Raw genomic sequence first — 11,627 nt, 5'->3', positions numbered from 1 at the left:
TTTGGGATTTGATGGTCGCAAATACCCGTTTACTGTATCCGCTAACGCGTCGCCAGTAAACTTAATTTGCGACCATCCCCAATTGATGCCGTCGAAGCTTAAAATACAATACAGTTATCTCCTAATTCTCCTCTGTTTTAAGACAACGTACAATAAAAGTCAGAAACATATGTATTCAAAGTATATAGCTACAACATGATTCAGAACAATTTCTTGACCAAAGGTAGGCAACCTACTTAAATTTTGTTTATCATCCGTCAGTTTAACTTATCATAAAAGTGGCTCCATTTGGCTGCTGACATTTTCTGTCTGATTTAGTATATTAACAAATACTCTTTATCTTTTGTGTTGTAGTTACTATAGCTTATGTTGCCTTATTTGATATACCTATTCAAAGTTTAGTATTTGCCTCTTGTGCTATCTTGCCTGTTTTATTTCGTGCTTAAAATAAATTGATAATTCCTTTATCTGATCTCATCTGGAATATTCATTGAATATCTGATATAAACGTTTAAAACACTACCCGTAAGTAGTTTCTTTTTCAACCCCGTATAGTTTGTTTAACTGTTATAGATATTTCCAATTCCATTACCCGAACTTTAAATCAATACAAGAATAACTAATAATGTAATTTTCAAAAATAGTGTGTCATCCCAGATGTGATTGGGTAAATGAAAGGCAAATGTTAAATTTTGATAGCCAACAAATATTATTCAAAAGTCAGACGGTAATTAAAGAGGTGATAAAAGACTATGAAAATGGGACGAAAGATACCAGAGGGACAATCTAACTCGAATTTAAAAAATAAACTGACAATGCAATGGTTAAAAATGAAAAAGACTAACAGACAAATAATCGTACACAAGACACAACATAGAAAACTAAAGACTAAGCAACACGAGGTCCACCAACAACGTGAGGTGATCTCAGGTGCTTCAGAAGGGTAGCATATTTTGCTCCACATGTGGTACCCGTCGTGTTGCTCATATTTTAACAAACCCGGTAAATAGTCTATTCTGTAGGTCACCTTCGTGAAAAGGAACACATGAGAAATCATCTGAGAAACAAATATTCTATAACGGTCAACCAACTCGTGATGGCGTTCGTAAAATTTACGAAAGGATTACTTACACTTCACCATTTAGAACTTTTGGTTTGATAGCTTCCATGTTAGCAGTAATCCTCTATCAAGGAAATCATGATAGAAAATACAAGCCCGGGAATATCGTATCCATTGGGAGATATATACTGCGTATACTGGCGCTGCTGGAATGCTGCTACAAAAACATGGAAATTTCACAACTGGGAAGCTGAAATAATCTCTTTTGTTGTAACAATTTGTTTTCAACCGACCCTCATTGTCAATTTCTAGATGTAAATCTAGATATGTTCAACATAGTCACTAAATTTTGCATGAAGTAGTGAGATTACTTCATCTTTATAGCGGAAAGCAAATTTAAAGGATTGTTCTACTATCATTCTTATGAATTTTATCAAATAGGATATGCAAATTCATAAGTCGAAAACAAACTGTCAGTGCCCATACAGAAATCGATAAACAACCAAAGCCAAAAAAACAATACACAAAAATCAACATTAGAAAATTAAGACTGAGCAACACGACCCCAATGCAAACAAAAACAAGAGATGATCTCAGATGCTTGTGAATGGTAAGCTGATCCAAGTACAAAAACCGCGATTAATTCTAAACAGAATGTCCCTAAGCAAATGCAAAGTCAAAAGCTGAACATTAAAAGAATGGATATTCCTGACTTGTTGCAGGCATTTCCTTATGTAGAAATGGTGGATTAAATCTGTTATCGTAGCTAGCTAAACCTCTCACTTGTATGACAGCCGCATTAAATTCAATAATATTGATTTTTGTTATTTTGTCAACAGCAACACTCTATAAAAGAAATCATGATAAGAATCGAAAACTCTGGAATATCTAATTACCTGGGAGATGTTTTTTTTTAAAGCCTGCTCTGCTGTAACGTTACTGAATAGAAATGGAAAGATTACAATTTCGAAAGCTGAAATCAGCATTTTTTGTCATAAAGTTTTGTAATCAACCAAAATACATTGTCAATTTCAATACATTGTATAAATGTTATCAAAAATATCAGACAACTGTGTCTTTAACAGCTATGAGTAGCCATGTAAGTAGTCTGCATTTACATGTTAACTTATTCATCATCGTTTATGTATATTAGTTCTTCTTCATAAAAGTCTCCTCGTTCACTCCTAAATAAGTCTATGATTTTTTGTTTCCTCTGCTTCCAGATGTGCACCTTCTTGTCAACGTAACAACTACCGGCGATTTGTTTCGTCTTGTTGTTTTACACACGTTTGATGTGTTTGAGCTTTTGATTTTGCCATTTGATTGCGGACTTTCCGTTTTGGGTTTTCCTCGGAGTTCGGTACTTATGTTGTTTATGTTCCTACCAGACCTTGTTTACTTTTTTCCCTTCAACTGATAGAAGTGTCATAATTATTCATTAAACTATAAAATTACTAACCATAAAGGAGTAGGTCCGGTAAGGACTCATTTTGGCCTCAAATTTCAGTTTCATCTGACGAAAGATTTTGACCACTTTTTAAACACTTTAGTGTCCATTTCACTTGATTCAATTAGTTTATGTGAAAGATTTTAACTGATTAAGTTATTAAAAACGATCTGATTGAAGCTCAAATATGAAAAATCTCTCAAATATGCCAAAAAATGTCACTTTTCAGATTATTTTTGTCAAAAATGAATGTGGCCGCATCCGTGTTCATCCACAACCTTTATATATGTTATGTATTATCATAAATACAACTTACATTGCAATATTAAGGATGAAGACGAATGCGGCCACTTTCGTTTTACACGGAAACCGTCTAAAATTTAACTAAAATGATAGAATTTTGAAGATTTCAGTAATTTAGCATGACTTAATGGTGCTACAACCCGATATATGTGCACTGTTTTGTCAAAAACAGCGCATATTTATGTAGCAGAAGCATTTAACTGTCCAATAAATAACTAAAAGTTTACATTTTAATAATTTTGTAAAACTGTTATATTTTTGGGCCGAAAAGTGGCCTAACCGGACCTACTCCTTTTACAACCAGGTCAAATTTATATGAATCTTGATATATAAACTTTTCACTATAAGTTTGTGACAAATACAAAAAGGTATACAATATAACTATACACATATATATATACTCAATTATTTAACAAGAGTAAACAGTCCTTATTCATTTACTTGTAATGGTACTGGTGGGTTGTGCATACAAATATCATTAGACAAATGTTCATAATCTCTCCTCTGTATATGGTGCACTTTGTGTAAATTGATATGTTTCAAAAACCACGCCTCTTTTTGGGGAGATGTACAATATTCATAGATATTTTGTTTTCTTTATCTATGATTCCCAGATTTGACATCTATGTGACATATTGTAGAGTCATAACATTGGAATGTCAACAGTAAAAAAAGGCATGAATAGCGATGGAATTGAATTCTTAGGAAGACCCAGAATGAAGTGAGGTAAGGGAATTACAGAATTTGAAACTCTTAGAAGTTCGGGGCATATAAATGTGCCTCACAACACTATATTTTGACCTTTGATCAAAATAGATGTGCATGTAAACGTTCCATTCTAGGATAAATAAATTATCTAAATTACTTTCACATAGAATATTTGTACATAGGTAAACCAGCAGTATACTCCTTCCTTATCTTATTATTTACTAAGCATGTAAGCTTCTTTCAGATGAGGATTCAACTGAAAACATTCAAGTCTCTTTAAAAATAACTATGTTTGTATTTAATTATCAACTTTTATAGGAAGTCTCCTAGATTCAGCCCTTGATGCAAGATAAGATGCATTCTTTTTATTTAAAAGTAAAATTAACAAAATCAAAATGTAATTTTTCAATTGAACTTACTCATTAGAACGGCTTATATTTGTCAGAATTGAATTATATCTAATTTTCATTCTATATCTGCTCTAAAAAGATATGTATGCGCCTAATTCGGTTCAGATCATAATTAGTTTTATGACTAAGTGAATTAAAGAGCTGACATGCCACTTTGACCGGTAAAATTATTCAAAGACTTTGTATAAGCTTTCAAACCAAATAAAATTTCTTGGTTTTTTGTTGTTGTTTCTTTTTGATTAGTTTTAAATGCTATGAAACATGTTTCCATTACATTTTTAGTAATAAGCCGTTGGGGGTATGGACATGGCTCATGATTATTGAAGGCCGTAGGGTGTCTCATTGGCAATCATACCACATCATTTTTTTTTATGTATTCTGATACATTCTCAATGTAAGGGTTTTTAAAACTTGCATATGATGGTTTTGGTTTATTCTCTATAAAATCATGGATTTTGTCTATTAAATACATAATTCCATCTGCCATTTTTTACATGGCTAAATAATGAGAATATTCTGAAGTCCTATTTCATATGTATAACTTTATTTGTGGTAATAACATAGATGTCAGTTTTTCAACGAAGGTTTTGAGTAGAGGCCTGAGCAAGAACGCAAAACTACTTTTTTATTGTGGAATTATATCACGATCAGTTACTGAGTAGTGAAACTGGTAATAATAATGGGGTTATTATCCCTATATCAGTATATGCATGAGGTAGTACTGGTACATAGCTGTATAAATATTTGGGAACGTAAATTGTTTTTTATGTTTATATCAGCCCAATATGTTCACACGCTTCAACTGTCGAAAGATGATGTCATTTTGGTAGTAATGAGCAACTCCACTGCCAATTTAAACATCTGCAAAGAAAATGAGGATATCAACTAAGTTTAATTGTTATTAAAATTCAGATTAACAAAATAAAGCTGATTTATTTCTTTACCATTTCACAAAAAAGAGAGGCAATATTCTGCTGATTGCATGCCTTTTTAAATACATTTCTATTCAATGTGCTACTAATGTTTAGATTCGGCTTTAATCCTTGACAGAATGATTTTACAATTTCAACTTAAAAAAAAGGGGATATTCTTTCACTTAAGAAATGAGTTCTTCAACTCAAAGTTGAGCTGAGATAAAGATCAACTCAAAATGTATTTACCTCCAGACAAATGCAGCTAATGCTGATCCAACTATAGGTCCTACCCAGTAAACATAATGATGTTTCCATACGTTCTTCGTGAAAACTGACATACAAACAGCAGGCCCAAAACTCCTTGATGGGTTCATTGACCCTCCAGTTATATAGGCTCTGTCAAGTAAATAAAGGTTTCTAAATAACCTATTGACAAACCTAAATTTCACAGAATTTTCTTATAACTATTTGAACATTACTACATTTTTGGATAATTTTTAAGGAAAATCTCATAAAAACAATTGGCTATAACAAAAACAAAATAAACATACAAACTTTTTATTAAATTTGTAATATCGGATTGGGGATTTAGAGCTTGACATGTTGTATATACACCATCTTCATATTTTCTAAGACTGTGCTTCCATGTTGAGAGGAGCGAATTATTGTCTTTAAACATTATAACTTCTTTCTTGCAAAGTCCACATATGCAGAATCAGCATTCATGCATCATTAAAGAGTCATCTTTTATATAGCAGACTCTAACACAAAAAAACGAATGACTAGTGTAAAACCATTTAAACGTGAAAACCAAAGGTCTAATATATATATACAAAACACGAGAAATAAGAAACACTTATGAACCACAACAACATACGACAACTACTTAACATCAGGTACCTGACTTAGGACAGGTGCAAACAAATGCAGAGCGTTTAAACGTTTTAAAAGGTTCCAACTATCAACCTTGTATGGAACAATAGTGTAACATCTGAAAATAGGAAGACACTCTATAAAATATCAATTGAAATGGGTTAACTCAATCAAAAAACATTTAAACACAGGTGAAGATACATAATTATTATAGGGTAAATCAGTTGGTATAAGCTCTGAAATTTGTCTGTTTTCTAATGTGGCCATTTAGCGAACATTGAGGATATTTTACAGATAAGGCCAATATAGACACTTTTTTCAGCTTGATAATGTATGGACTTCCATAAACAGAAATGAAATTAAAATTTCATATTGGTGTGTCCTGTTTTACCATAGAAATCATTAAACAAAGTATAACACAATATATGAATGGTAATTCATTGTTGTTTTAATGAAATGAAATGTTCAATAACTTCATAGATAAGCATCATTTTCGGCTCTAGTGATGTTTCGTTAATTATTACGGTTATACCTCGAACAGTTTAACTTACGCGGCAAGAATATTAGCTTGGGCAATAAATCCAATGGCCAATGATGACAACAACCAATTGGTTTTCTTTTTTTCCATTGTACACATTAGATAAGTAAGCACAAGGAAGAATGTAATCAATCCTTCACAAAACACTGCCCATCCAGGTTTAACATCCTTTCCTATCACGGTGACACCATTTTCAAAGTAATATACATTGTCAATATATGACATAGGTGGTTGAATAGCCTGCAATACTATAAATAATTAGTATAGAGAATTACGATCATATATTATCACTTGCAATAATAACGGCAGCCATTTATAGTAAAATTTGGTCTCAACTAGAAAAAAAACCAAATGAGAGTAGGACGTACTGTTTAAGCTGCAGCGGCGTCTTAGTTCATGACTACATGTACTTTAAGTAGATGAATCAAATTAATCATAATTGAGATTTTATATTTTGTATGAGGTTGTATAAGTACTAGTAGATCGCATTTCCATCGACACTTATTGGCACCAGCTCCTCAGTCTGTAGACTGAAACATTAACTCATATTAAGGTAAGCTTAGTTTAAGGGAACCATCAGAAGTAGGTCCATGGTTTTTGGTATCCAGTTACAGTAGCAATTAAACGTCGCATGGCGATGATATGGGCTCTTCACCTCATGCGCTGAGAAATACTTTATTTTTCATTTAGTTTATTTTCTTTTGTTACCTCTTCTGACATCGGACTTGGACTTTTCGTGAACTGAATTTTACAGTGCGTATTATGCGTTTACTTTTTTACATTGGCTAAAGGTAAAGGGGGAGGGTTGAGATATCAAAAAACATGTTTAACCCTGCCGCATTTTTGTGCCTGTCTCAATTTATGAGCCTCTAACCTTTGTCAGCCTTGTATGACTCTTAATTTTAGTTTCCTGTGTATAACTCAGAATTTAGCATAGTATCCATTACCATTGATAAAACTAGTATAGATATTTGTTTAGGGGATAGCTGAGTGATGCCTCCGGGTGTGGGAGTTTCTTGCTGCATTGAAGACCTATTGGTGACCTTCTGATTGTGTCTGTTCTATGGTCGGATTGTTGTGTCTTTGACACATTCCCCATTTCAATTCTCAATTTTATTGCATAGTCTACAGGTTGAAATTCTGTTTAAGTTTGTTAAACCGTTTATGACAGGTAAATTGTATTTGTTTTGCATGTGTGTATTGGCATTGGTTATTCTCATTTTAACAAAGATTATTTGAACTTGAAAAATTCAATAATGGTTCTTTGATTTTGAAAGTTTTGCATATTTTATTTTTAATAACATGAAGGTGAGACATACCACTGTAACAACATATTTTTTTTTGTATTTAAGAGTGGCATATTTCTTTGCTTACTCAGGCGTACACTTACTGTTTACCACAATTGTTTCATTTAATGTAGTCACAATTGTTAGGTATGAATATAAAGTAGCTTTAAATAAAATAACAAATTAAACTTGGTAGTAATTCAACTAACAACAATGCTATGTTTTTCTATCATGAAAGAAAATTCAATAGATGGCACCATATTACATTTGTTCCGAAATAAATCTCAATATATCAGAGTAAAGTTATCGTTTTTGTTAGGATTTGTAAAGAACAAAATCGAGAATGAAATGTATTAATTTCAAAATTTTCTTTTAAATATTGATCTTCTCTCCTTTTTCAAGTAAACAAATCAATGGATATGTTAGGAAACTACATATACGATCAGACGAACTGTAATTATATCCAAACATACTCACGGAACGAACTATATCAATTGTCCAGAAATTTAATTTAGTATGAAATCGAAAAAGACGTATCCAAAATGTTGTTACTTTTGTTTATTTTAGCAATTAGTTGAACTATCTATAAACTTACCCTTGTGAGTGCCGCACCAAGTAAACCACCAACCATTTGGACGACGGGATATAATATTGTTGCTTTTAAAGACAAACGTCCACAGAGACTGACGCCTATTGTAACAGCAGGATTAAAATGGCCGCCACTGAAATAATAAATTAATTATACTTGCAAGACACTAAGAATATAGAAGGCAAATAATGCTTTGTTTGAGGTCCTTGATTTCCTGAAGGTTAAGGAGATTCCGTTTTGAGGGGCCTGGATAAAAGTTTACAGCTGCAGTTCACCTTAATTGGCTTTAACACACATGACCGGAACATACAACTCTGATAAACAGACTGGTCCTACTAGAGAATATTAAGGATTCAAAGGGATTCTAACTTGAGGCTTCAGCGAAAACATTTTATACACGGATAAGTTTTCAAAAAGTCCCAGTTCAAAGATATTTGGGATATAATTTTTTAGCCAGACGTGCGTTTTGTGTACAAAGGCGTAATCAGTGGCTCACGACTGAAAATAGTTTCAAGACTGAATCATAAAGTAAGTACCGAGGATGTAAAAATTACATTTAACAAAAAAGGTTTTGCAAACTCTGGCTAAAGCCAACTCTGACTAAGGCCAACTTTGGATAAAAATTAGAATTAAATTAACAGTAAAACTAATCAAACAAAGTTTTAATAATATTTCAATTCAGGTTAGCTTAGAAGTATTATCTGTTGGACTGCATATATTTTCGGGAACATATTGACGACTAGCAGTGGCATCGACCAAATGCTTGTTAAATCTAAAAACGAATGGAGCAAATTTTTTTTCAGTGTTATTAAAATAAATCGATCCAGATATTGAAGTTCTTACTTTCACAAAATTAAACAAAAATGCTTTTGATGAACTGGCATGTTTGAGTCACACCTATTGACAAAGATCCAGTTCGACTTCAGTAGAAAGAAGAACCTATATATATAATTGAGTAGAAACGCCATTTAAAATAATTTTGAACAGGTTTTCATCCTAGGAAAACAGTTTAGTGTAAAGATATTAAATTGAGGTCAATATCGTTAATGCATTTCAAGGTGAGGATCAAGATGGTAGATATTTAACAGTAAAATTCCTGTTAAAGGCTTTTGAACATGATGCAAATTTCCTAAATCGTTTTGATTTTTTAGAGGACAAAAAAAAGTTAACCTAACAAGTCTTTTAACTGGATTTCAAGATGATCTTTTACTGTTTGAACATGGCTTATTCTCTTCGACAGGCTATTTCTCACTGCGCCCTTTGAAGTTTCTAATTTTCATACAAATTCATTTCACATGATGCATCGAACATTAAACAATCCTAATGGAAGATTACTACACAGACAAATGAATTACAACTTCTTGACTTTAAATGACGAGCTGTTCTAACAGACCTTTTGACAAAATTATATGTATCATGCAAACTGAAAAAGGGCTCTTAAAAAGTTTATTTAATTATGTTTTTCTCTGTGCTGAGTGTTGTTGCATTTGTTGCGTTTGTTTTGTACTGTATGTCTGTCACGTTAATGTTGTTATTTTAGCAGTATTTCTAGCCGTGTCATATAAGCGAAAGTTTTGGCTAGCCATTACGCAAAGTTCAACAAACCATTTTTATTTAAAATTTTCTTTACCGAATAAGGAATAGGGCAATTGTTATCAAACGTCCGTTTTTATGTATATTGGCGTTTGCTTTTGATAAGTTCAGTGTTTCTGTTGTTCCGATGTGTTCCCCTAATACATGTTGCTGATTTGTTTCCCTCGGTCTAAATTTATCACCCGGATTTAATGTTTGCTTAATCGAATAATGACTATCGAACAGCGGTATACTACTGTTGCCTTTATTTAAAGATACACTGATAACATTTGAAAATCAGAACGCTGCACACATTTCTGCAATATGCAACAAGCTGGTAGAATAACTAAAACACGAATTAAACGTACAGGTAATTCATACATGTACTCAACAAAAACAAAGGTTACAAAGGATGTTTGCTGTTTAATAAAAATATCATTAAATGTAGAAGACCCATACATAATTCTTCCATTACGTCGTCGCATTTGAAGTTTTACCGTTAATCTTAACAACTACAATAAACTAGCTTTACGTCGCTGATGAATCTGCGACCAAAATTAGACTTAAATCATACCAGATCGTTCATAAAGCAGCAGATTTATTAAAAGCCTTAGCACCAGGCTTTACCAAATATTTTTTTTTCATTTCTCTCAGACTCTAGTAATACTTTTAGTAGAGAACCTTTCATCTATAACTTTTAAATACCTTATAGTTCTAAGATCATTAAAAACTTAGATGTGAGAACGTTGTAACGGAAATGATTTGTAACAATTGTTGATTTAGTAATAAATTGTTTGAAAACGTAGCTTCCAACTTCCAACTTCCACCAGAGGCATTAATCATCTATTTAACATTAGGTAATAATGTTAAAGTATTTGTTTTCCATTAACACTTTGTGCATTTAAGTCTTATACATGTTATAGATCAAAGGCCTTTATGCTATCTTGATGTAGATAAATTAAAAAAATTGCTTCAGTCTTTGTTAATTGTCATTTTCAATTTCCAGGATGCTTTGATAAGTCTCAAGAGTATCATCAGCTCGAAGTTGCTTGTAATGTTCTGATGCATAAACTAGTACATCAAAACACTGCCTAACTTTTTCTTGAATCTATTTTTTTTAAAGATAAGAAAATGAAATCGAAAATAATTACTCTAGTGAAATTCATTTCGATCCCTGTTCTTCTAATCTCACACAAACAATCTTATACACAAAACATTCATTTTACAACCTTCATTTAAAGAATTGAAATATTAATTCACATATTTAATTTTTACCTGATTTTGCCAAAACATGCTATAAGCGCGATAAGCGCCATTCCCGGAGCTGATGTATCATACAAAGGAATTGTAGCTATAAATACGTATATTGTTGTACCAAGAAATTCCACAAACAATGCTTGGTATAAATTCCATTTATCAATGTGGTCACTTATTACCTGTTCATCCTTCTTTCTTGTTTTTTGTCTGAGCTATCATTGCCTATATCAACTCGGACTTCATTGCCAGTATGTCGTTGGTCAGCATTGTCAAACTCCGGATTTGAAATTTGTATTCTATTTGACATTTTGAAAATTAGTAAGAATCAACATGAGTAAAACTGTACTTTAGAAAAGATGATTGTCAGAAACCACTTAATATATATCAAAGTTCATAAAAATAACATGATAAGAATTTTGTTTAATATCAATAACAATAGACAGTCATATTGAAAGAAATTAATACATGATTTATTTCAATGCGCATGAAGTGCCTAATTGTAATATTTAAAAGGGAAACAAAACTGGTGTTGTGAATCACTAGGTCTTTTATTTTCGGAAAAATATCCGTTGACTTTTGTATTTTATTATTTGAACCTAACACAGAACGAAGACAACAGTAACAGATATTGAGGATTACAATCATTACTCATGAAAAAAAAAAAGAACGT

General features: G+C 32.1%; 1 protein-coding gene across 1 annotated transcript; it reads right to left on the bottom strand.

Moving 5' to 3' along the window:
• Positions 1 to 4,452: 4,452 nt before the first annotated feature.
• Positions 4,453 to 11,315, bottom strand: LOC139490341 (aquaporin-4-like). The gene is made up of 5 exons (XM_071277158.1): positions 10,976 to 11,315; positions 8,135 to 8,261; positions 6,267 to 6,493; positions 5,089 to 5,238; positions 4,453 to 4,789 (listed from the first exon to the last, which is right to left on the bottom strand). Exons 1-5 carry the CDS (start codon positions 11,014 to 11,016, stop codon positions 4,747 to 4,749), a joined length of 588 nt encoding a protein of 195 aa, XP_071133259.1. The 5' UTR covers positions 11,017 to 11,315; the 3' UTR covers positions 4,453 to 4,746.
• Positions 11,316 to 11,627: the final 312 nt, after the last annotated feature.

This window comes from Mytilus edulis, chromosome 9, assembly GCF_963676685.1.
Source record: "Mytilus edulis chromosome 9, xbMytEdul2.2, whole genome shotgun sequence".
NCBI classification, from domain to species: Eukaryota; Metazoa; Mollusca; class Bivalvia; order Mytilida; family Mytilidae; genus Mytilus; species Mytilus edulis.
This window is presented reverse-complemented; position numbering and strand designations above follow the sequence as displayed.